This window comes from Vulpes vulpes, chromosome 5 (assembly GCF_048418805.1).
Source record: "Vulpes vulpes isolate BD-2025 chromosome 5, VulVul3, whole genome shotgun sequence".
In the NCBI taxonomy this organism is placed as follows: Eukaryota; Metazoa; Chordata; class Mammalia; order Carnivora; family Canidae; genus Vulpes; species Vulpes vulpes.
The window spans coordinates 84,222,745-84,249,986 of record NC_132784.1 but is presented as its reverse complement, the minus strand read 5'-3'; the positions used below and the strand labels follow the sequence as shown (position 1 = coordinate 84,249,986).

General features: G+C 43.7%; 1 protein-coding gene across 2 annotated transcripts in view; it reads right to left on the bottom strand.

The window, feature by feature from the left end:
* The window catches only part of TRIM44 (tripartite motif containing 44), a 109,467-nt gene extending 93,308 nt beyond the window's left edge, over positions 1 to 16,159 (bottom strand). Inside the window, exon 1 of one of the 2 annotated variants that reach the window (XM_026012854.2) lies at positions 15,370 to 16,159. In XM_026012854.2, coding sequence (XP_025868639.2) covers positions 15,370 to 16,008 — 639 coding nt within the window. In that variant the 5' untranslated portion in view covers positions 16,009 to 16,159. The remainder of the gene's footprint in view (positions 1 to 15,369) is intronic. The other variant, XM_072759124.1, reaches the window with a different exon arrangement.
* Positions 16,160 to 27,242: the final 11,083 nt, after the last annotated feature.

Sequence of the window (27,242 nt, the reverse complement as noted above, 5' to 3'; positions counted from 1 at the left end):
ATGAGGGGCTTTGGAGAAACTAGGGACTTCCATATGTTGCTGATACAAAATGATGAACCTACTCTGAAATCACATGCCTCATCAGTCCATTTCTCTCTTCATCCCCTTAAGAAACCCTAGTACATGTGTTAAGAAGGCATGCACAGAAATATTTATGGTAGCACTGTTTGTAGTACTAAACAAACTGGAAATATTCTAAACATCCATCAACAGTGGGTGGCTAAATAAGCTCTGGAATCAACAAAATATGGAATATAGAAAAAAAAAGAATGAAGTAGATCTGTTATGTACCTGGATACAAGGCAAGACTTAATGATTTTTAACTTGCAAAAGGACACATACTATAAATATTACTTATTTAAAAAAAAAACACACAAAACTAGGAATGTTTAGGTAGCTCAGTCCATTAAGCATCTGCCTTCAGCTCAGGTCATGAACCCAGGGTCCTGGGATTGAGCTCTGCATTGGGCTCCCTGCTCAGTCAGGAGCCTGCTTCTCCTGCTCCCATTCCCCTTGCTTGTACCCTCTCTCCGTCAAATAAATAAAATCTAAAAAAATAAATAAATGAAAACTAAAAAAAAAAAAAAAAACAGAACTATTACTCTCCATGGGTTATATATATATAACCACATGTGTGTATATATATATGTGTATACATAAAGTTGGGAGTGAGGAAGGGAGGACAGACCTATGGCTTCTTCAGTGCCTATGTTGAGTTTGCTTAAATAAATATTGGAGCACTGTTCCCTTTACACTGCAAACATAAGAACCAGCAGGTAGAAGAGAGGGTTCTTTACCTGGTGTTCATGTACATATTTCAGGGAGTTTGAAATCCCTAAAACTGTATGTGAAATTTGGAAGGTACATGCACTTTTTTCTAGGGAAAGGGACATTAGCTTTCCTCAAAGTACCAAAAAAGTTTAACTTTCCATGTAAAAAATAATTGCATACAGAGAAAAAAGAACCAGATTCTATTCCTACTTCTGCCACTTACTACTATGTGAGTTTGGAAAAGTCATCTTATATCTTTGGATTTCTATTTCTCAATCTGTTAAGGAAAAAAATGGATCAAATCAGAACCTACAAATTTGTAGGCTGCAGCCTACAGAACCTTTTTTTTTTTTTTTTTTTTTTTTGGAATTTTGAAGTGTTATCCCACACAGCATACTGGGAATTTTAAATTAGTTACTAACATTTAAAAATCAGGAGACACAAACAATAAAGATTTCTAGCTTCTTTTGAAAATCTGAAAGATGTGATTATACTGGGCTCCCATTCCCACACAGCAGCACTTGGCTGAAGCTAAGTAGCAGCTTCCACTTTACACCGGGCAGGCTCTCTCCAGTTTGCCTATGGTTACCCTGGTTTGCTTCCTGCATTTACATTACCTTTCTGGTCCCTACAGACATCCGAAGTAACGTTCTGGAATGTTACTGGAAGCAATATTCTGAAGGCTTTCTACCTCTAAGGGTCCTTGTATTTGAACACCAAAAAGCTGGGTTGTCTCTCTTCAAAAGGGTTAAGAACACCTCTTAAACACATGTCCATCCATTTACTCCCAAAACAAAAAAGTAATATAGCTCATTTTAATGTAAATATCCTTTGAAAATGTATGAGGAGCAGAAACAAAGATGGAATATGGTAGGCGAAAGCAGCATCAGAATAAGAAGTATCTCGACTCTTATCTCTGACAAGAAGTATCTCTGTAGTTTTATGGGAGTTAGTCTAGTCTAATGCCAATAACCACATGGGCACCAAAAGAACAGTAATTTGTAGAAATGTAAATGTTAATCACTTAAACATCCTAAACTGGCTTCTAAATATTGAATTCTGTATTACACAAAATCAGAAGATGCTGAGTTCAGAAAGAATACTGGCTGGCTGTTTTTGTTTTTTTTTTTTTTTTCCCTATCCCATTGGCCTTATATTGGTAACATTCTTTAAAAAAAAAAATTCAACCCAACTTTCTGTTATTTTTACCAAAAGGTTTTTCTGGGAAACACAGTGGAGAAGGACTAAAAGATAGAATATACAACAAGTCCTCCTAAGGAACCAAATCAGAAAGCAAAGGCCTGTCAATAGAAAATGAAACTAAATTTTTTATCACCATGCCATGTACAAAAATTCTCTACCAACCGTAGTTGATTTTCCAGCTCCAAGTCCACTCTCATGTCAGGCAACTACTTTTATATAGTTAGTTGCTCAGATTCAAAATCATTTTGGGTCTGAGAAACTCATTACCAAGTCTCTCTAAACCTAACTCTAAAACACATGCCACCTCCAACAACTCAGCTGAAGATTAGTATTTTCATACTTCAAGCATGTGAAGTCAGAGTCCACCACTCAACACAGGTTACATCCCGCCAGGGTTCCCACTGACCCAAAGGGCAGAGAGGATACCAGAGGGGTGCCTATAATACCTCTCCTCATGACTGCCTACTGGAAAGAAAATGGAGGCTCTTTTCTAACCAGAAAGTAAAGAGTGTATTGCCCCTGCCTCCCCTCTGTTTCTATAAAAATTTCCCACAGTTCAGAATGTAAAACAGAATTTAAAGAGGACAACCAGCAAGACTTGTGAACCTAAAATTAGACGGACCAGCTGTGTTTTGGTTAGCTAGTGCATAAGGCACCAGCAGGACACTGAAACATACAGGAGCCTCTTCTCAAAGACAAGTTTTTCACCAGCCTATCTACCCACCGGAATAAAGCAGGCAGAAGGAGCAGAAGGAGAGGGGGCTGAACACTTTTCACCCAAAGAAACTTGGTGTCCAGAACTTCTACTGCTGCCAGACTAACTGGTTTGGAATTGAACTCAGAATAGAACCTTAGATGGCTTTTTAATGGTAATAAGAATGTGCCACCAATTGCTGAGGGCTTATCGTGGAGGCACCATGCTAAGCTCTTTACATGTATGATCTTGTTTGTTCCTCACTATAACCCAGTAAGGAGAAACAATTTTATTATGCTCATGCTACAGATGAGGAAACCAAGACTCAAGAGAGGCTGAGTGAATTATCCAACATAATATAGCTAATAAATGCTCAAATTCATATTGCAAGCCAAGTTCATAATTACATAAGATTATGCTTGGTTCTTCATATTCCTTCTCCCATTTTTCCTTAGTAACAAATACCAGCTTTTAGCTGGACACACTGTAGCCTGGGACAAAAGATGATTTCCTAGTCTCCCATGCAACTAGGTAAGGCCAACAGGACTGAATTCTAGCCAATGAGACATAAGCAGCAATGTGTGCAACTTCTGGAGGATTTCCTTAAGATGGAGGGGTGTGCCCTTCTTCACTTTCCTATGCCTGCTATCCTGGAACTCTGATGCGCTGGCTGAACTCCAGTAGTCAACTTGGTCCATGACAAAGACTACACCTAAGAGTGACAGAGAGGAGGGAGAAAGAGCCTAGATTCCTAATAACATCACAGTTCCTCCACACCAGCCTTAGACTGCTTACATCCAGACTTCTTTTACACAGAAAGAAATAATCTTGCTTGAGTAGCTATTGTTTTGGATTTTTCCGAATAATTTCCTTATTTTAGATGCAGCTAAACTAATGTAAACACTGATACACTAAATCATTATGCAATATTGTCTCTTTCAGTTCTTCATTGACTCCCTAGAACTAGATGAGATGTTTCACATCATATATTCACCAACTACTCCAATATGCATCTACTACTCAATAGACACTATGCTAGGTACTTGGAACACAAAGATAAATAACATACAGTAGTAGCCCTAGAAAAGTTTATAACCCACATGAGACATGGAAAGAAATAACGCTGATGTAGTATACTGTAATTACTGCTACAGTGACTGTATATAGGCTGCTGCTATAGGAACACAGGAGGGCTACGTAACAGTCTAGTCTGTGTTTACCTAGTAAAATCTTATCCGTCCTATCCACCTTGAATACCATTTCTGCCAAGAAATCTTTCCTGATTCCATGTTTTCAGCTCATATTAATTTCTCTTTTCTTTGAGCCCCCTTAGCACACTACTGCACCTCTCCTCTAACATTCATACACATATCAGCACCTGAAGACTATCTTTCCTATTAGACTGTAAGTTTCCTGATGTCAAAAACTTTTCTTTATTCTCAATATTCATCACACAGCTCACCATAAATGCTCAAAAATCATTCAGATAAATAAGATTAACTTAAAACACCAGTCTTTAACCTACCTATATGCTATAGTATACACATTAAGATAGGTGTTTTCTCTAACAGTCTATCCAAGTGAAAGCAGATTACTCTGCCACCTGATCAAAAACTAGCTAAATACATCAGAAGTGAGTTTAATATATGATTAAGTGTTCAACAAGAATATGGTTATCTGGCTTACATTATGGAGTGAGCCTTCAGCATATGTGAAGGCTTTTGTTTTCTTAATTCGTCAGTTTATGATGTCTGAAAAGGACATCAATATTGTTATTTTTTCTTTGATGCCACATTGGCTTAATCCCTATGACAGTGATACACACACAAATTCTCACACAAATTCTCACACACAACTCAAAAGCAAAACATACATACAAAGGATTTACGTCTCCCAGGACCAGAGTTCTATGTTTCCCACCTCATTCCAATTCCTATGTATCAGGACCGAAGCTTTGTTCCACCTATTCCTTGTATGTATTCTGTTCCTTCCTCTGAGAGGTTCGTGAGCATCTGTGCTCCTTCCTACCACACAAGGTTAGACTAAGGCTCTGGATACTAGTAGAACCAACAGGGACAGGAACATGAAACCAAGCTGGTCATCTCAGACTGAACTGTAAGTTCAAGCAGATGACACACAGCACTGATACAGATCCACCTCTGGCTTCTCAGTTTTGGGTCAGATGCAAAGGAGGAGAAAAGGTGGGTACACCACTGAAGAGGCAGGACAACTTCCACATTGTGGGCTAGAGTCCAGAAAAGCTGGTACCACAGGCACACAGTCCTTTATTCTAAGAGGGGTTTAAGAATAATCAGATTACTGCATCCGTAACCTTACCCTGAGAAACAATACTCTAATAGTATAAAATGCTCATTAACCTATTCTATTTTGATCAAAAGGTCAGGGAAGAGAAAAAGTGAGCACTGGGTTCTTGGGAGAAGAGAGAAGGACAAGCTTGGACCTTTACTCCCAAGAATCAGCTGTTAAGACTCCTAAGTTCTGCCACTTTCCAACTGTATGACCCTGGGCAAGTTATGCCTCAGCTTCCTTCCTCTGTAAACAGAGATACCAAGAAGAGGTACCTCAGGGCACTTTATTGGCACAGTCAGTTAAGCGTCCAACTCTTGGTTTCAGCTCAGGTCATGATGGTAAGACTGAGCCTTGCATTGGGCTCTCTGTGCTCAGAGCAGAGTCGGCTTGAGATTCTCTCTCCCTCTCCTTTTGTCCCTCCTACTCATGTTCACCCACATGCACTCTCTCTCAAATGATATTTTAAAAAGATAAAATGTACCTCTAGAATTGTTATGATGATTGAATATGTATAAAGAGCTCAGAACAGTGCCTAGCACGTAAGTAGTATATACTAAGCACCAGCTATTAATCTGTTCAGTCTCCCAGACACCAATCATAAGTCATCTTGATAGTACGCACTCTTAACTCTGTGGTCTTCCTCCCCAACCACTAACTCTAGTCTAATCATGAGATGCACATGAGACAAATCCTAATAAAAGGACAGTCTACAAAATACCTGACAAATCTCAGAGATTTTGACTTAACTGGATGGGATGGGACCAATCACAACTACTTTCTAAAGAATCGCTCTCCACAGATGATTCAGAAATGTGGTACCAAGGTGAGAAACACATTATTCACATTGCTGACCTTACCTTCTACTTCTCTTTCACTCCTCTCTACTTCATAATGTTTTTGTTGTCCTTCCAATACCCTGAGTTCAACTCTACCTTAGAATCTTTGCATTCACTATTCTTTCTACTTTAGCCACTTTTCTCCCAGAATTTTTCCTAATTTTTGGATAAGGTATAATTTTAATAATGAAGATTGTACAAAGAGTCCATGTCTTTAACAAAACATAATGAGATGGCTTTTCCCCTTTGTTTAATCCTGCAGAAGGCTTCTAGGCCCTCCCCACAAGCTCATATTCCCTCCACAGGGTAGTATTTTCACCTGTGCTATCAGGACATTAAAACTGCTAGAATTATGTTATTCTTCTCATTTCAAGAGCCAATCATCCCTTTATAAAAAGTTGTATGAATCAAAGCAATTGTCTGCTACGAATCATTGGACTTTGTGCAAACAGTACTCAATTGGTAACATGACAGAGTAGTTTTCCTAGATCTTTGCTAGGTCTCATAAATTCAGGTCTTTGCCCAAATGTCATATGCTCAGAGACACTTCTCACAACAACATCATCAAAATATAACCCTCTGCTGCCATGCCACTCACTCTTTCACAACTCAGACCTGCTGATTTCATAGTACATACTACCATCCCAAATTACCTTTCTCCTCAACTAGATGGTAAACTCCATGAAAGCTAGGGCCTTGTCTGTCCTCTTCACAGTATAATTCCAAGACTTATTACAGTCTTATTACTTATTAAGTAAGTATGTTTTGAAGGGTAGACTCAGATAGGGAATCCCAGAACTGCAGGACTCTCTCATAAACTTTCCAGAGAACCATATGGGGCTGCTCCAACTGACAGGAAGTCATTCCCTTTACCTTAGTCTTAGCTTGTCTTATTCTAAACAAGTAAGACACTGAAACATTCTGTAGCCAGTGCTTCATGGTTTTATTAGAAGACAGCCCGAACCTTTCACATAATTAAAAATAATATAAATAGGTACATTTTTCGGCAGACCTTCAAACTCCTGCCTCCTTCCAGAGCTACTTCTTAGGAGCTGACTAAAGAACCAGAGTCATGGACCATTATTGGATACAGCAGTGACATACCTCCATCCCTGGTCCTTCTAGAGCCACAGCTGTTCTGAGTATATGCCTATATCCTTCTAACCACCCTGCTACTACTAAGCTCCCTCAGCTCTTCTCGGCAGTTGTTTCCAATGTCAATTAACCAAAGATTCTTCTCCCCAAATACCCATCTTAAAGGCACACTCAAGGGCAAAGGGTGTGGCTTCAAACCCTTTGGATCTGTCCGTAATAAAGCTATGTTAAGAACTCCACAGATGCTCATAAGTGTTTGCTGAACTCTGCCTACCACGTGTCCCTCAGCCATTTTATAACTCTACCTTTCCTTCAGTGACCCTGCAGTGCACTAGACATGTATTTTTCAAGTCACAGGACACAACCCATGAGTGTGCAATATAAGCAATTTACTGTGAGAATCCAGAGGTTTTTTTTGAACAGAACCAAAACAGAAAACATCGTGTCTGGCAAGGCATAGTGTTCCATCTGAGTTATTTAAAAGTGTGTGTGTATGTAAACAAGGTTACAATGTAAAGTACACTTCCTCTACTGTAGGTTATGTTCAGTTTTTTAAACTACTGGTCTAGAGTTTTAAGAACATCTAATTGCACTTTTATTGTTCAACAAAAATGATTCATTAACGTAGCTATGAATGCAAATCCCCTTGACAATATAAGGATTTTCATATGAATAAATCCATAAGCCTGATCAAGTTCCTTTGTCAGACCCAATGACCCATTTTCAGGGACAGAAATTATGGTAAGAGAAACCTGAATATCTGGATGAGAGGTTATAACCCAGATGAGAGATCATAATTTGGGCTGTGTAACTATATTTCTATGAAAAAGCTGGAACACACGTTCAATCCAAATTTGGACCCACAAAATCTTTTGGAGACACTATCCTCTGGAGTGAAAAGGAAATAAATAGAGTATGGGAGGAGAGGCAGGACTTTAAAAGTCACTGCAAGAATGAAGTGTTAATCTTGTCCCTCCAGTGTTCACCTTACTTCTCGTGGCCCAGCCTGCAGGCTGCCTCTCCCCAGGCCCCCTTGCCCTACAGTCACCTTGGTTCTCTGCCCATTTTGAAGTTTGCTTTACTCTAAGTGTCAGCAAGTCTAAGGCAACAATTTGACCTGACCTTCTACCACCAATACCAGCCACTCACAGCCTGGAGAGGCACAAAGCTATCTAAACATATATTGTACAGGGCACCTGCATGGCTCAGTTAAGCATCTGCCTTTGGCTCAGGTCATGATCTCAGGGTCCTGGGACTGAGCCCCACCGGGCTCCCTGCTCAGTGGGAAGTCGGCTTCTCCCTCTTCCTTTACCCCCCACCCCGAGCTCATGCTCGCTCGCTCTCTTAAATAAGTAAAAGCTTTCAAAAATAATAAAAATAAAATGCCCAAATGGTTTTTAAAATATTACAAATTCCTCTCAAAACTTGGGTTTCATCAGACTCCTGTTAATAATAAAATAGCAGCTAACATTTACTAAGAGCTTACAATGTGTTAAGCATTGTTAAAGTGTCTGATCAAAACTAAACCATTTAATTCAACAAAAATCCTATTTTATTTCATAACTTCATACTCATTTTAGAGATACAGAAGTAAGGCCAAACTGTTCCATAGCTTGCCCAATGTCAAAAAGCATGTGGCAGAGTTAGGATACTTTCTGTCCCTCTCTAATCCTACACAATTTAAAAATTTTTAAATTTTTAACATTTATTATATGTTTACTTGCTAATTTGTTTTTCCCTATTTCCTTCTAATACAATGTAAGCTCCAACAGAAGTAGGGACTTGTTCCATTATGCTCACTGCTATATCCCCAATGCTTAGAAGCTCCTGCTTTCAGCCAATACTCCATAAATACTTGCTGAATGAATGCAGTGTAACAAAGACTCTGTTCTCTCACCATCATCATGCTGTGCTACTTTTAATACTCCAAGAGCTTTACTTTCTTCCAATAAGCAAATGTACACTGGCCTCAAAACATTTGAAACCAAAGTGAACTGAAACTAATTAAAGCTGCAACCAAGCTCTGTTCAAGCTCAAATCTTTACTGGATCAAAATAATCAGCCCCTCATCCTAGCTGCCTAACAGAGTAAATGGCATACCCTTTCTCAGGGATAGAAAAAGAAAATACTAGTCTAATGTCTACAGTTCTTTTAAACGCAACATCTAGTTTTGGATGAAAAATTATGAGACATGAGAAGAATTATGAAAATGTGACATAAAATCAGACCCCAAAAGATTCAAAGAAATAGATCTTTTAAAAATAACCAAATAAGCATTCTAGAGTTGAAAAACACAATATCATAAATTAAGAATTTAAGGAATGACATACAATGGAGTATTTGTAACTATAAAAAAAGATAAATAAATAAGTAGACACATCTATGGAGTGATTTCCAAGATATACTGCTAAGTAAAAAAAGCAAAGCAAAAAAAGAGAATTTATATCACCCAAAACCCCATTAATTCCAGTTTCAACATAAGAAAACATTAGACAAAACCAAACTAAGAGATTCTACCCAGGACCTAGCTAGCTCTCCTCTAAACTATCAAGGTCATCAAGAGCAAAAAGAAAAAAAAATAATGTGACCACAGGATCCTGGTACAAAAGTCATTACAGGAAAAACTGGTGAAATTCTAATAATGTCCACAGTTTAGTCAGCAATACTGTTCCAATATTAACATAAGACTATGGGAAGCAGCTCTTGATCGAAGACATTTACTGATCTGCAAGAAACTGGGCTGTGCATTTCATAGGGGGTGTACAGTAAGGTGGGAGAGGAGGAGGTAAGAGAAAGCAAAGCTGATGTCAGGCTGAGGTGAGAGATTTATTTTTTTTAATTTGTTTATTTTTTAAGTAATGTCTACACCCAACATAGGGCTTGAACTCACAACCTTGAGATCAAGAGTCAGACGTTCTACCAAGTGAGCCAGCCAGATGCCCCCAGAATGAGAGATTTAAAAAAAAAAACAAAAAAACAAAAACGATTTTACTTTATTCATGAGAGACACAGGCAGAGGGAGAAGCAGGCTCCATGCAGGGAGCCTAACATGGGACTCGATTTTGCGTCTCCAGGATCACGCCCTGGGCTGAAGGTGGCACTAAACTGCTGAGCCACCCGGGCTGCCCTAGAACAAGACATTTAAAAGAGATCCTTGCCACAGAGACTTGGGATGCTCTTGCCCCTGTTAAAGAGTAAAACTCTAGAGTAAAGACAAACTAAACTAAATGTGCCACTATCTCACCCTCTGAAGGAGACTGTGGGAGTGTTGCCTTGGAGCTGAACAAAGGAGGTAGGGAACTGCAGGGCTGGATGAAAGTGAAATCTTTAATTAGTTGTAAACATAGGCAGGTACCTCCTGAAAATCTGGTCCAAGAAATCTCAAGCAATTCATTTACTTTAAGGGGGTTCTAAACAAATTGTATTCTCGGGCCTTAGCACAAGCAAACTCAATCCTCTTTCGAAGAATACAGCTTCATGCCAAGGCTTGGGAAATCCCCACAAATAAATTTTCAAAGGCAATAAAGAGAGCTATGCAAACAAAAGGAAATCAAGAAACATTGAAAAATACCATCAAAAACAACAGCAGAGGAGATCCACCAAGTCTCTACATACTAGAATTACCAAAGACAGATTATGATCAACATGCTTACTGTTCTTACAGGAATAAAGAAAATAGCTATGGTATGAAGAAAGATAAAAGAGGATAGGATTTCTAAAAAAAAAAAAAAAAGGGACGCCTGGTTGAGCATTGAGTGTCTGCTTTCGGCTTGGGGCGTGATCCTGGAGTTCAGGGTCGAGTGTCTCATAGGGCTCCCTGCATGGAGCCTTCTTCTCCCCCTCTGCCTGTGTCTCTGGCTCTCTGTTTCTCTCATGAATAAATAAATGAAATCTAAAAAAAAAAAAAAAGAGAGAGAGAACAGGATTCACAAATTTACACTAATATATTTGAAAAGTTGAATAAAATGGACAAACTTCTGGAAAAATGTAACTTAATAAAACTGACCTAAGGAAAAATAGACAATTTAGACCTATAACCGTTAAAGAATTGAATCCATAATCAAAAATACTACAGAAAACAAAGTAACAAAATTCTCTCTTTTTTCAGGTCCAGACAGCTTCCATGGTCAGTTCGATTGATCATCCTAGAAAGAAATATAGCAATCTTTTTTTTTTCTAGTTTGGAGTTGTTTTTTTTATATATAAATTTATTTTTTATTGGTGTTCAATTTGCCAACATACAGAATAACACCCAGTGCTCATCCCGTCAAGTGCCCACCTCAGTGCCCATCACCCAGTCACTCCCACCCCCCGCCCACCTCCCCTTCCACCACCCCCTAGTTCGTTTCTCAGTTAGGAGTCTTTCATATTCTGTCTCCCTTTCTGATATTTCCCACTTATTTTTTTCTCCTTTCCCCTTTATTCGAAATATACCAATCTTATATAAACACTTCCATTAAAATAGAGGAAATATGTGAGAAACAATACACTGTGACTAATACTATGAAGGCAACGTAACCTTGATCGCAAAATCTCATAAGGGCAGTACAAAGAAGAAAATTTACAAGCTAATTTCTCCCATAAATATAAATGAAAAAATCCTACATAAATTATTAATAAACCAAATTTAAAAACAAGAAGATACTTCATCATGACCAAGTTGTATTTATCCCAGAAATGCAAAGTTGCCTTAACTGTAAAATATAACAATATGCAGGGATAGAAATAAGACCACACATATGCACAGCCCTGTATTTTTGTGTACAACTACAAGAAAAAACATGTGAAAGATGAGCAAAAAAATTAATAAAAGTGGTTACAAATAAATAGTTGTTGGGGAAGAAACCAGCTGAAAAGGACAAAGGTGAATGAGAGACTTTGAGACATGTGAACATAACTGATTTTTTTTACTTAAAAAGCCAATTAACATAATTTACTACATTAACATAGTAAAAGAGTAAAATCAAATGAACACCTCAAAAGATGCAGAAAAACCACTTGACAAAATTCAGCATCCATTCAATATTAAGAAAAACTCTTAAATTAGGGTTAAAAGGGAATTTTTCTAATCTGATGAAATATACCTGTGGGGGAAAAAATACTATCACATGTATGTATGAAATGTTATAAATTATTCATCAATTAGAAAAAGGCCAGAATACTCACTATCACTTCTATTCAACATTATATTAGATGTCCTATCTAAAGCAGTAAGGCAAGAAAAAGACACACAAGGACTGGAAAGAACAAAAACTGTCCCTCTCTGCAGATAACATGGTCATGTATGTCGAATGAATCTACACATTAATTATCAGAGTATTTGTGAGAATTCAGCAGACATCTTAACACAAAAATCAATACATAAAATTTAATCATATCCCTATATACACTTAGGAAACAAAAGTTTTAAATTTCTTTACAATACACTAAAAATCTTAAGTATCCATGAATAAATTTCACAATGATGTACAAGATCTTTCAGAAAAAAAAATTATAAAACTTTATCATGAGGCAATTTAGATCTAAAAAATAATGCATTAGAAGACTTTATCTTATAATGGTGTTGATTCTCTATATACTGGTTTACAAACAATACAATACAAAGAAGTTCTGCACACTTTTTAATATAACTTTAGTGTATGCTTCTAAGAACTGTAAAAGGCCAAGACTGGCTAAGACACTCTTCTAGAAGAACTTGCTCTACCAGACATTAAGACATGTTACAAAACTATGGTAACTAAGAAAACATGTTTTTCACACAGAGATACACTGACAGATCAATGGTACAGAATAGAAGACCCAAGCAGCACATTCACAGGCATATGGACAGGTGGCACAGCAGATCCATGTAGAAAAGACAGGCTTTTCAATAAATGCTGCTAGAGCAATTGGCTACCTGTATAAGGAAAAAATGAAATGAGCCCCTACGTCCATTATAGGAAAATCAATACTAAGTGAAATAAGATGCAAAATGCACTAACAATAAAGGCAATTGTTGATAAATTCTACTACATTAAAATGAAGAGCTTCTACTCAAGGCACAATTTTTATATATTTTTAAGAATTTTATTTATTTATTCATTAGAATACACAGAGAGGAGAGAGAGAGGCAGAGACACAGACAGAGGGAGAAGCAGAGAAGCAGGCTCCATGCAGGGAGCCTGACGTGGGACTCCATCCTGGGTCTCCAGGATCACGCCCTGGGCTGAAGGAGGCGCTAAACCGCTGAGCCACCTGGGCTGCCCTCAAGGCACAATTTTTAAAAAACAGATCAGAAGATATTTGCAACCCACAGAAACAACAAAGAAGCCACAATGAAATATATAAACTTCTATAAATTAATGAGAAAAAACCTAATTAAAAAAATGAGAAAAAAAAAAAAAACAACTGAATGGGGCATTGCACAAAAGGAGAGATACAAAAGACACAAAAAGTCTCCAGTAACTAGAAGAATGCAGATTTGAACCACAAGAAGATTCCACACATATTCACAAAAATGACAAAAATTTTAAATTCTCTAATAGCAAGCGCTGAGGATACAGAACAGGGACTCTCATACACTCTTCCTGGCAATGCAAACTGGTACAACCACTTTGGAAAATAGTTGGCAGCATCTGGTACTATTTAAGATATACACAGTCTGTGCAAACAATTTCACTCCTAGGTTTACATTCCGTGTGAATATATGTAGACCTTCACCAGGAGACATGAATAAGAGTATCTGTATCAACATTTTATAAGAGGCAGGAACCTCAGAATCTGGAAGTCCCCAACTCATCACTGATAGAATAGGTGACAGTCATAAAACGGAATTCTACACAATGAAAATGAACAAACCACAGCTACCCACTGGATAAAATCTCACAAACACAATAATGAAAAAAAAATGAAAAGAATGAATAGTAAGACATTAACTGAATCAAACTCAAACAAATATGTGGCAAAAATATAGAGACAAGCAAGGAAATATCACCACAGAAATCCAGAAAATGGTTACCTGTGGGGAAGGGAAACGGTTATAATTGGAAAGGGCACAGCTCTTCAATACTGCTACTAATATTGTGTCTTAATCTGGGTAGAGGTCGCATCAGAATCTGCTTTGTAATTCTGAGTTAGCCTGTACTTATATTTGTATACACTTTGCGCATTTTACAATAAAAAATGGGAAAAAGCTCAACACAGAAGATCTTCATTAACAAAGTATTTGTTATCCTAAGGCCAGTCATTGCAAGACAGCTTTAGGGAAGTTAAGAGTCATCATAATAATGACAACATTCACTGATGAACTGGTCACTCTGCTCAAGCTTCCGCCGGGGTGAACTCCAGCAACTCCCCTCACCAACTACAAACACCCACAGATAGATAAAAGGCAAATCACTTGCAAGCTCATTGGCCAAACGAGTATTTATTGACGTCTACAACTTTCCAAAAACACTGTTCCAGGGTATCTGCAAGGTCCAAGATATATAAAGGTCCCGCCCTCGGGCCAAAAATGGAAGACACAGGAACTCCCTTTCCCATTCCAAGTTCGTCTCCAAACCTCTCAGCCTCCTTTGCAGACAATGATCACACAGGAAGACCCTAAAAGGCACGGGGGGGGGGGGGGGGGGGGGGGGCATCTGGGTGGCTCAGCGGTTGAGCATGTCTCCGGCCCAGGGCGTGACCCCGGGGTCCTGGGTTCGAGTCCCGCATCGGGCTCCCTGCATGGAGCCTGCTTCTCCCTCTGCCTGTCTCTGCCTCTCATGAATAAATAAATAAGAATCTTAAAAAAAAAAAAAAAAAAAATAAGGCGGCACTCGGGGCACATATGACTTTTTTTTTCCAAGATTTTATTTATTCATTCATGAGAGACACAGAGAGAGAGGCAGAGACACAGGCAGAGGGAGAAGAGGCTCCATGCAGGGCGCCCCACGCGTGGGACTCGATGCCGGGGCCTCAGGATCACGCCCTGGGCCAAAGGCAGGCGCTGAACCGCTGGGTGATCCCCCATATGACTTTAACACCGAAATGACCGCCTGGGGCTGGGGGTGGGGGAGGTCTCCCTTCCCTACGGAGGAACCACCTGCTTGCCTCGGCCTGGCTGCACCACGGGTTCCCATGGTTTCAGGTAGGCAACTGGACGGCCTTGGCAAGAGGTCCAGGCGCTCTGGTCGCAACGGGATGACATGCTGCAGCGGGCACCGGCTTACGCGGATGGGGTCCGACCTCCCGAGGAACGCTTTAACCGGGATCCGGAGACCCGGGCCTCTGCACCTTTCCGGGAACGTTGTACCGGAGGCTTTGTGCGTACTTGGGTTTCCCCAGGGGTCAGGGGCCAGAACGCTCATCTGGTTCTCAAAGGGGCTCCGCCAAAAGGAGGGTGTGAGCAGCACGGCTCCCGGCGGCGTCGTGGCCGCGCGGGTCGAAGCCCAGGCGGGTGCCCTGCCCTGCAGGCCTGCGCCCTGGACGCGCGGTACTTACTCTTAGTTCCTCGAAGGCTTCGTCCAGGGTGGACAGCTGGTGGCCCTGGTGGGTCCCGATGACCGGGCACAGGACGCAGATGAGCTGCCTATCCTCCTGGCAGTAGGTGCTCAGGTCGAGCCCGTGGTCCGGACACTTCCGCTTGGCCACCCTCTCCGCCTCCATCTCTATCTCGGGGTCAAACTCGCTTTCCGCCTCGGTTTCTCCCTCGGCCTCGGACTCCCCTTCCGCGTTGTCCTCCTCGGCGTCGCTGTCTTGCTCGTCCTCCATGTCCTCCTCGCTGTCCTCCTCGCTGTCCTCGTCCGTCCCGCTGTCCTCTTCGGACTCGCTGTCCTCATCCGACTCGCTCCCGAGGTCCCACTCATTCTGCACGTGGTTCCGCCCCGGGGCCTCGGCGCCGTCCTTGGCGCCGCTCGCGGGCCGGGCGGCGGCGGCGGCGGCGGCGGCGGGCAGGTGCACGTACCGGGCCAGGTGATGGCCCGGGAACCTGTGGCGGTGCGCCTCGGCGTGGCGGGGGCAGTAGCAGAAGGCGCACTCGCGGCACACCTGCTCGGCGCCCGGGGCCTCGTCGGGCTCGCACTCGTCACACGTGCCGTCGTGCGGCAGCTCCTCGAAGGCCGCGCCCACGCCGGAGGCCATGTGGCTGCGCTGGCGCGGCCCCCCAGGCCGCGGGCCCTCCGAGCAGCCTCCTCCCCGCCCGCCGCTGTGCGTGCGGGCCTCGCGGCGGGTCCCGGGCCGCGCTCCCGGCCGCGGAGCGAGGGGCCCTCCCGCCGGCTCGCCGCGCACTGCGCTTCCGCCGGCGGCGCGGGCACTTCCGGCGCGGCGCCCCCGTCGGCCCCCGCGGCCCCCGTCGGCCCTCGCGCCCCCGTCGGCCCCCGCGCGGCGCGCAGCCCTATCTCGCGCTGCCCCCCCCCAGGCCCCGGCGAGGTCTCCGCGCCGCCGGCCCCGCCGCCGCTTTCCTTTTCCTCCCCGTCAGCGGCCTCCTTTCACTTCCTGAGTCACTTAAAGCGGCCAGGGCCCTTTTCCGCGCTCCCCCGGGCGGGGAGGGGGCGCCCGGCGGCCGCGGAGGGAGGGGTAGGGGGATGGGGAGGATGGAGGCGGCCGCCGGGCAGGCGCACGCGGGGGTCCAGCCTCCCTGCGCCTCCAGCGCCAGGTGCACGCGGGGGTCTAGCCTCCCTGAGCTTCCAGCGCCAGGTGCACGCGGGGGTCCAGCCGCCCTGCGCCTCCAGCGCCAGGTGCACGCGGGGGTCTAGCCTCCCTGAGCTTCCAGCGCCAGGTGCACGCGGGGGTCCAGCCTCCCTGCGCCTCCAGCGCCAGGTGCACGCGGGGGTCTAGCCTCCCTGAGCCTCCAGCGCCAGGTGCACGCGGGGGTCCAGCCTCCCTGCGCCTCCAGCGCCAGGTGCACGCGGGGGTCCAGCCTCCCTGAGCCTCCAGCGCCAGGTGCACGCGGGGGTCCAGCCTCCCTGAGCCTCCAGCGCCGGGTGCACGCGGGGGTCCAGCCTCCCTGCGCCTCCAGCGCCAGGTGCACGCGGGGGTCCAGCCTCCCTGAGCCTCCAGCGCTGGGTGCACGCGGGGGTCCAGCCTCCCTGCGCCTCCAGCGCCAGGTGCACGCGGGGGTCCAGCCTCCCTGCGCTTCCCTGATCTTCCAGCGCCAGGTGCACGCGGGGGTCAAGCCTCCCTGCGCCTCCAGCGCCAGGTGCACGCGGGGGTCCAGCCTCCCTGCGCTTCCCTGAGCTTCCAGCGCCAGGTGCACGCGGGGGTCCAGCCTCCCTGCGCCTCCAGCGCCAGGTGCACGCGGGGGTCCAGCCTCCCTGCGCTTCCCTGAGCTTCCAGCGCCAGGTGCACGCGGGGGTCCAGCCTCCCTGCGCCTCCAGCGCCAGGTGCACGCGGGGGCCTTGCCTCCCTGAGCTTCCAGCGCCAGGTGCACGCGAGGGTCCAGCCTCCCTGAGCCTCCAGCGCCAGGTGCACGCGGGGGTCCAGCCTCCCTGCGCTTCCCTGAGCTTCCAGCGCCAGGTGCACGCGGGGGTCAAGCCTCCCTGCGCCTCCAGCGCCAGGTGCACGCGGGGGTCCAGCCTCCCTGCGCTTCCCTGATCTTCCAGCGCCAGGTGCACGCGGGGGTCAAGCCTCCCTGCGCCTCCAGCGCCAGGTGCACGCGGGGGTCCAGCCTCCCTGCGCTTCCCTGAGCTTCCAGCGCCAGGTGCACGCGGGGGTCCAGCCTCCCTGCGCCTCCAGCGCCAGGTGCACGCGGGGGCCTTGCCTCCCTGAGCTTCCAGCGCCAGGTGCACGCGAGGGTCCAGCCTCCCTGAGCCTCCAGCGCCAGGTGCACGCGGGGGTCCAGCCTCCCTGCGCTTCCCTGAGCTTCCAGCGCCAGGTGCACGCGGGGGTCAAGCCTCCCTGCGCCTCCAGCGCCAGGTGCACGCGGGAGTCCAGCCTCCCTGAGCCTCCAGCGCCAGGTGCACGCGGGGGTCAAGCCTCCTTGCGCCTCCCTGAGCCTCCAGCGCCAGGTACACGCGGGGGTCTAGCCTCCCTGAGCCTCCAGCGCCAGGTGCACGCGGGGGTCCAGCCTCCCTGCGCCTCCAGCGCCAGGTACACGCGGGGGTCCAGCCTCCCTGCGCTTCCCTGAGCTTCCAGCGCCAGGTGCACGCGGCGGTCTAGCCTCCCTGAGCCTCCAGCGCCAGGTGCACGCGGGGGTCCAGCCTCCCTGCGCCTCCAGCGCCAGGTACACGCGGGGATCCAGCCTCCCTGAGCCTCCAGCGCCAGGTACACGCGGTGGTCTAGCCTCCCTGAGCCTCCAGCGCCAGGTGCACGCGGGGGAGGTCTAGCCTCCCAGGTGTCCTGCACGGCGCGGGGCCTGAGTGGCAGCCGCCCTTAGGGCTTTCATAGGGCGCCTCCGGGGAAGGCTCATGGTCGTCCTCCCAGGCTCCAGTCGGGCTGCGCAAACACGTTTTTTCGATCCGAAGCAATACTACGCTTTCCCTGTTTGCAAAGTCTGTTTGCATTCCTGCTTCTTAGAGGGCTGGCCTCTCTAGGGCAGCAGCCTCTCCCTTTTTCTTCGCCTTTTTCCAAGCTGAGACAGCAGGTGACGATTTGTCCAGTGAGAGCTCCATGGAAGGAAACCGCCTAGATGCAGGCTGGGCTCCGAGAGAAATGAAGGGACTGTCACTTATTAGCCGATACCCTAAGGGCCAAGAACCGGCCCAGACCTTTTTTTTTTTTTTTTAAAGATTTTATTTATTTATTCATGAGAGACACAGAGAGAGAGAGAGGCAGAGACACAGGCAGAGGGAGAAGCAGGCTCCATGCAGGGAGGCCAACGTGGGACTCGATCCCAGGTCTCCAAGGTCACGCCCTGGGTCAAAGGCTGCGCTAAACCGCTGAGCCACCCGGGCTGCCCCTGGGGTCAGATCTTTTGGCGGCATTTTAAGAGCTGGTTTTGGAACATCCACTGCCTGAGCGCTCCCAAATCCTGGTACTACGACCTATTGGCTTTAGGGCCGTGGGGATGTCCGTTAATTGATCATTCACGTTTTCCACCTTTTAGAAAGATAGGCAGAATGGAAATAATGGTAATATCTACCCGAAGGGGCTCGTTGGTGGATGACAGTAAAGGTGCCCGCCTTCTGGAAGTATTCGCTATGTTTTAACTAGGATTACTGGCACAAGTTGTATTTAGTGCATATAATGACCCTTTGCAGGAAGTGTTAAGCATTTTTTTTAAAAAGATTTATTTAGAAAAAAAATTTTTAAGATTTTGTTTATTCATGATAGACACAGAGAGAGAGAGGAAGAGACACAGGCAGAGGGAGAAGCAGGCTCCATCCAGGGAGCCCAACGCGGGACTCGATCCCAGGTCTCCAAGGTCACGCCCTGGGCCTAAGTCGGTGCTAAACCGCTGGGCCACCCGGGCTGCCCAAAAAGATTTATTTATGTAATCTCTACACCCTACGTGGGGTTCAACCTCACCCCAAGATCAAGAGTCACAGGCATCACTGAGCCAGGTAGGCTCAGGTAGGCCCTGAAACATGTTCTTAACACATCAGGCATTGTTGGGTGGCTGCTGGTAGTGTAAGCAACCCCTACACCCACCCCATATCTTTTGTTCTTTTATTTAGGAGCTTTTGTTTTGTATTTAGGAGAGGAAAAGGGCATTCCGATCTACTCCAGGGAGAGGCTGAAGTGTGGTTGAGCAATGTGAAGGGGAACTGGATAGTGTTTGTGTTCCATCGATTCCCTTCGGTAATTTTGAGCTAGAATTTCCATATGATTTTCACAAAAATGCCGGGGTGTGTGGTGTGGTAAAAATCAAAATAATTCTTAATGTCTCCACGTATATAGTGTATACTTAATCTGTGTGCAGCTTTTGTCAAAGATTTGTGTTTTTGAAATCTTTGGTTTTTTTAACCTCAGAACAACTCTATAGAATGCGGGGTGGGGAGGTGGGGTGGAATCAGAAGGTTTGTTTCGTTTCCATTCCATGTGCATTTCTATTTTCTCCAGTTCATTTCTTTGGAAATTATTTCTCAGTCTGCATTTGCAACAGGGATTGATGCACCATTCTGGAAAAGAAAAAATTCAACAAATGTCAACTCCTATTAATATATACCTCGTGAATAGTGTTTCTTGCTTGGTTATTTCCACCACTCCAGGCTTAAAATTAAGGAAATAACAGCCTATACAAACACCATGCTATCACATTGAGAGAATATTTTTTCAATGAAAACAATTTTTTTATGTCTTAACATTTTCATGTCCAGGGTGTTGGGTGAGGAAGAATGGGTGTCTTTTTGTTGTCTTCTTGTTGTGGTTGTTTGTTCTTAATTTTATCTGCCAGAAAGTGAAAAGATTATACTGTGCTATTCAGTATCTAACAATTCACAGTCTTTCTTTGAACCCTCTATGGTAAGAGGATCTTAGAGTCAGAAGTTGATGGAATGGTTAAAAAGGGACTTCATAAAGTTCTGGTAATGAGGTGTGATAGGATCAGTGAGAATGACCTCTGCACAGAAATCAGAATGGTTTGATTCCCCAGGAATCTTTGGGAGCATCTGGAGATAGAAATTTTGTTATATTAATCTATTGTTACATAGAAAATTACCTCAAAAACGTAGCAGCTCTTTGCAGGGTCCTAGGGCTTATTTTTGACTGGAAACCATTTCTTCATTTTAGCATTATTCATCATCTAGAGAAGATAGGAATTTTGAAGTCTAGCAAGTTCTGGATTTTTCTTTTTAGTCCTTCTCTAGATTTTCTCTTTCTTCACACAGTTTGCTGTAATAAGAAAGAAGACATCAGTCAGCACCTTCAACACTCTACCTGGAAATGTACTTAGCTAGAACATTCTATTACTTAGACACATCTTCTCCTTTCCATGTTCCTACAGGTGACAGTGTTGCTAAACTTCCTGCCACGACATTATGGGGCCCCCTTTCCTCCTGTCTTCAATAACATTTTCCTTATTTCCCCTTACCCCTTCATCTACAGCTTTCTCAAAAGCCATCAGGATTGTACTCACAGTTTCTTCCACACTTTGCAGGCTTTTACTGACACTCTACCCCAAGTCCTTCCAACTTCTCCCACTGCCCAGTTCCAAAGCCGCTCCAACATTATAGGTTTCTGTTACAGAAGCACCTCACTCTTCCTAATAAAGTATCTATTCATTATAAACTTGTGTAGAACACATCACCCCAGAACTTTGAATCATATTAGGGGGCTGTCTTACTGGCATTGGGGCCATCTTTCTATTATGGTTATCAACAACTGGAAGTCGTCTCCAAGATGCTCAGCAGGCAGCAGGCACTCATTGCTTCTCCCGTGGAGAGCAGGGCAGCTTGCATTTGACACTGGCTGGTGAACATGTATGGGACCTGTAGAAATAAATGCTGTATTCCTAAAAGAAACGAGAGTCTGTTAATTTTTGTGGGTGGTGGCTCTTCAGTTATTAGACATTTGAACTCTATACACACAAGGAAACCTATGTGCAGAGAGGCAAAGAAACTTGTTAAAGGTTACCCAACCAAGAAGTGGTCTGGTTGGGATTCAAACTCAGATCTGACTCCATCTTCCCATATTCACCTGTGGTATAAATAGGTGATAACTACTTCCCAGTAACCTTACCTGTCTTTCCCTTCCAGCTGTGAAGTCAGTTTCTACCCCCTTCATCTATTCTAAAGAGATGGGCTGGGTTTAGAGGATACATAATATAGTATGTTTAATTTCAGAAAAAAAAAAAAAAAAAAAAACATCTTAAAGAGAATGGAGTGGAATTTCTAAGTCCACTGCTTCAGGGAAGGTATTTGCAACTCCTCAGCTGGTCCCATTCTTATGTAATTAGACAGTCACCTTAGTGACTGATTTCATTCCCCCTGCCCCAAGCCCCTGAGATCACCTAATTCTTATCTCATGCTGTTATCATATTAGCCAACACTTATCCTATTAAAGTCAGTGCAGTGAAATATGATATCCCCTGGCCAACCCCAACCCTGCCAAAATGAGAGATAGAGAGAGGCAGAGACACAGGCAGAGGGAGAAACAGGCTCCTCGAAGGGGGCCCGACGTGGGACTCAATCCCAGGACCCCAGGATCATGCCCTGAACCAAAGGCAGATGCTCAACCGCTGAGCCACCCAGGGGCCCCTTCATCCAGTTCTGATGAGTGAATGGTTCACTACTTATTAATATTATAATGCCCTAAACACCTCTACCCCTTAAGAAAAGGTATATGTAAGAACAACCCCAAGTTAGCTCTGATGGAGCTATTTTAATTATATTCAGTTAGTATTTTACTTGCTTAATAGCCTTCAATAACTCCCATAGCCACAACAAATAATAAAAAAATACTTCATTTTCATAATAACCATTTCATTCAGCCCCAGAATCCAAGCTTCTACTGATACTTATTTCAGTTATCTTCAGATACTTTCTACAAAGTCCCTGATAGTGGATGCCCCCATTTTCCCTGTGGAAACAAAATGCCAAGAGGATTATTTGAAAGAACATCCAGTCACAAACAACAACAACAAAGCACTTTTTAAAAAGTGTACGTATGCAGTATGCTGCTTATAGCAATAAAAAGCGAAAATTAAAAAGAAAAAAAAAAAGAACATCCAGTCAATTGCGAGTTAATCTCTGACTTCCTCTCTGGTCTTCAAGCCAGCTCCCTAATCCCTGGGTGATGCTAATTCTTTTTTTGGCAAAATTATGTTTTCAAATTTCTCTCCTTGGAAATGCCTTTGTAGGGGAGGTCTTGGCTCTTATCTGAGTGGGCTTCAGGGAATGAGGGCAAACACTTAATCATCTGTAAGAGCAGTGCTCTTTGAGAGTGGGAAAAATCCCAAGATTTGCCTTCCATTTACTCCAGTTGGAAAAGCAGTCACCTATGGACAGGAACTAATTAAAGACTTTGTGTTTCAGCAGTTAGTGCACTACCCTTGTAAATCAGGGATTATGAGGGGAAATCTCCTGGAGGCTTGTTCTCTCCATTTATTTATTTATTTTGGAACTCAAGTGCAGATGGGCTAGTTAATCACGCTCACAGATGCACAACCCACCGCTAGTCCGTGCAAGGGAACTTTCTTCATTTCACTTTGTTTTAACATCATTTTATTTTCCTTTTATCTCCACACCTCACTCCCATTCCCCCAACTTCTTCCAACAGAAACTTTCTCTAATGTGTTTGATAAATGTCCTTGAAAATGTAGGTGTCTTTAAAAAGTCATCCACTGTTTTGTTTATCTATGTGTTAGACTTAACATAAAGCAGACACTCAAGAATGCTTGCTTGTTTTCTTTCTTCTTTCTTTCTTTCTTTCTTTCTTTCTTTCTTTCTTTCTTTCTTTCTTTCTTTCTTTCTTTCTTTCTTTTCTTTCTCCCCCAATGCTGTCATTGTTAAAACCTTGGATATCCACTCTTTGGTATTACCTGAATTTCTAATGTTTTTCTATCTAATGGCTATAAAGTGGTAACTCCTTGTGGTATTTGTATTCTGAGGATTGCTAATAAAAATAAATAGCTCTTCAAACTCTTGTTATATGATGTCAAATGACAAAACTCAAACAACTTAGTAGTAAGTTTGATGTCCTTTATTCAAAGGAAAACAATCCATGGATTAGGCGAGTACAGTGCCCCATGAGCAGTGGAGCACTCTTCTTGAGGGATCTTGGGCAACAGGAAGTTATATAGAGCATTAGAAGCAGTAATGCAGAAACAGGACATGATTGGCTTGTGTGACATATCTGGCTTTATTTATTTAGAAAAATGAAGGAAATAAGTATAGAACCCAGAGTTGGATTGGTGTTTGGGGATTGGCTGACTGGATACGTTTCTGGTCAGGTGGAACATTTACAGGAATACAAAAGTTTGCAGTCATGGCATCCTGGGCAGAGTGGCTCCATCTTGGGCCTAAAAACTTATTTCAACAATGAATAACCTATTTTTAACTTTTGCCTATTTTTGATTAAGTTATCTGCCATTCTCTTTTTGTTTTGCAGGATTTTCTTGTACAGTCCAGACATTAGCTCCAGTCAGTTTTAGACATTGCAAATATCCTCTGATCTGTCACCCATCCATTAATATTATCTATAACAGTGTCCTTTTCGAAGAGAGATCTGATGTTTTGTTGGAGTCAAATCCATCTTAAGAAGTCCTGCTCTGCCCCCAAGATCATACAACTTCTTCTTTCATCTTTATGCTTTTTCTTTTCACAACAAGGCCTTCCTGGACGGCACCTTTGTATACAGTTTGGGGTGGCAACCCAACTATTTAAGTCTCTAGAGTGAGACGGTTTTCTCAAAGTCCTGATTCAATTTGTAAGCCTAAACAGGAATGAAGGAATTTGTATTATGGGAGATGAATGAAGGAACTAAGATTAGAGGGTGACAGGCAGGTAACAGGTGACTTATTCCTCCTAAATATACTCCCTAAAAGTGATACCTTTCCATAAAAGTATTTATTTATTTATTTATTTATTTATTTATTTATTTATTTATTTATTTATTTATTCAGAGAGAGCGTGAGCAAGGAAGGGCAGAAGGAGAAGGAAAGAGAGACTCTTAAGCCGTCTCCACGCTTAGTACAGAGCCTAGCTTGGGGCTCAATCTCACAACCCTGAGATCATGACCTGAGCTGAAACCAAGAGTCAGACACTCAACCAACTGAACCACCCAGGCACCCCTCCACAAAATTTTTAAGGTAGTATATTGCCATAGCAGTCATTCAGACTATAATGATGAGACATCAGAAGAGTGGAATTGGTTGGAAGAAGGGGCTCTCTAGGCTCTGTCTTGGGAAAGACAGATTAAACCCGAGGGGACAGGGTCAAAATTAGGAAAGCCATCCTGAAAACTCTTGAGCTAGCTTTTTCTGATGAGGGCGAAATGAGGAGTAAAAACAGGGAGTTTTAGAGTGGGCCATTTTTTCATTCACTCATTTCTTAATTTGCCAAGTTACGATTGCTTTCCATGAGCCAGGCACTCTTCCAGGCCCTGAGGATGCAACCACAAAACAAGATGGGCAGATTGCTGGTGCCAGTGCACTTGCATTTCCATCAGAAGTTGATATTCTTACATTTCCGGTCAACCGGAAATTACCACCAATGTAATTCTTCCAAAATGCAAATTTAATGAAGATACACTGATCTTATCAAACTTTATCAGATTTCCACTGCCTATTGCAGATTTGGCATGTCACACAAGGTCATCCCTGATTTGACCACCTGCCCCCCTCTCCAACCTCATCTCTTACTACTTTCCCAACTCTTCAGGCTGGTCCCCAGTAGAACAAACCATTGTATATGCTAAACCTCAGGTGACCTCAATGTAAGGCAATTCCCCCATCTTCTCATGCGGACCACCCCTAAAAGCTCTAATGTCCAACTTGAATGCATAAATGTTTGGGGATGTAAGTGAAAAATTTAAATATCTTCTAGTAATATTTAACATATTTAAGATCTTTTAGGTTAAATATTACATGAAATATTAATTTAGAGATAACTATTCCTTTTGTCTCTCCAATTTCGTGAAATAATCATATAACTCTTCACTGGCAGCTCTGACAACAGTGTTTCTCTTTGTGATCACTGGATCCACTCTTTGAGTCACGGAATGCAGCTTTTCAAAGCATATCATCTTCACAGCTCTTGGATGTTGTTTATAACACAGAACTTTTTGAAACTGTGAATGATGCTGCCACTGGAATTTTTATCACAAGCCACATGTACCTATTATATAACAATAGAACATTTTTAAAAGTCTCCTATAGGTGTATACATGTGTATTCTCCACAATGTAGTCATGTGCTATTTTTTATTAAGTCTTTAAAAGGCCACTTTACAATTTCATGTACCACTCACAATTTTAAAGACATATCACAGACAAGGAATAACACTATATACACATTACATCTTTAAATATCTCTCTATCTCTCTTTTTAAAGATTTTATTTTTTTATTCATGAGAGACTGAGAGAGAGAGAGAGGCAGAGACACAGGCAGAGGGAGAAGCAGGCTCCATGTGGGGAGCCCGATGCGGGACTCAACCCCGGGACTCTAGGATCACACCCTGGGTGGAAGGTAGGCACCAAACTGCTGAGCCACCCAGGTATCCCCATGATTTGAGTTCTTATTAGAAATGCAAAATCTGGGGAGCCTGAAGTGGGACTCAGTCCTGGAACTCTGAGATCACGTCCTGAGCCAAAGGCAGATGCTCCATCACGGAGCCACCCAGGCGTTCCTAAATCTCTCTCTCTTGACTAATTTCATCTTATCCCCCAAATTGTAACTTATTTTATCTAAATAAAGTAACCAGGGGATGATCTCATAAAATGAGAAACTTTGGAAGAAATCAAATATAAGATGACCTTTTTCCAAAAAATACTTTGGAGGAAAATCGTGCCTTACAATTGACCATGAGGAGTGATTGCTTTCTGTGGTTCCCTAAAACTATGCCATGCCTTTCCAAGCATCCATGCCTTTGCCAAGTACTCCCTCTGCCCATGATGCACTGCCCTAGTTCTTCCCCCAGCTATGCCTACCAGTGTGCCCAGCAGCACCATTGTTACTGTGCTTCATGCATTGAAAAGCTGTTACATGCCCCCCCCCCCCCCCCGTACTGTGCAGTGGACTCCTTGAGGTCAAGGGCCATGTCTTTTGACCCTGGTGACCTTGGCATCCTTCATAGCATCTTGTATCTATTCTCTTCCATGAAACCTGATCGGGTGGGTTGAGAGTAGGGCCATCATATGATTTATCATCCAAACTGGGACACTTTGAGAGTGCAATAAGCACTATTGGCAGTCATTCCAGGACCAAAACTATTTGGGATACACTGGGTCATACGGTCATCCCAATAAGGTGATGAGGGAGGCAACCTTAGGTTTCTCAACCAGAATAATAGGCCGATATTTTACTTTTCACATGTCCAACTTCCTTCCTGCATATCCCCTCTTTTCCATTCCTCTTTCCTTCCTGATTTTCTCTCTCTTTGCTCAGCAAGACAAACTTGCTAAGCCACAACACTACAATTTCCATCCTTCACTTCACAAGGTAATCTAAGGGTGAGAAGAACCTATTGAATCCTGATGTAGAGTGGATGTTGCGTGGGGGGAGGGTGTAAGTGCCATGATTATAGCTCTTAGGAGGGATCAAAACCCAAGACTTTTTAAAATTTCTCTCCTTAAAAGGAATCTTAGTGACCCCGAGCAAATACCCAGTAAGTAGAAACTCTTAGAATGATGCAAACATAAATATACATACTCTGTCTTCATCCTGAAATCCATCATGACCTGGGGGTACATTTAAGACATGAAATGCAAAAATGGGCACTGCGCAAGAAAGAAAACCTTGGTCGGTTGAGAAAATCCTTTGTGGGTCAGTGGAAGCTGT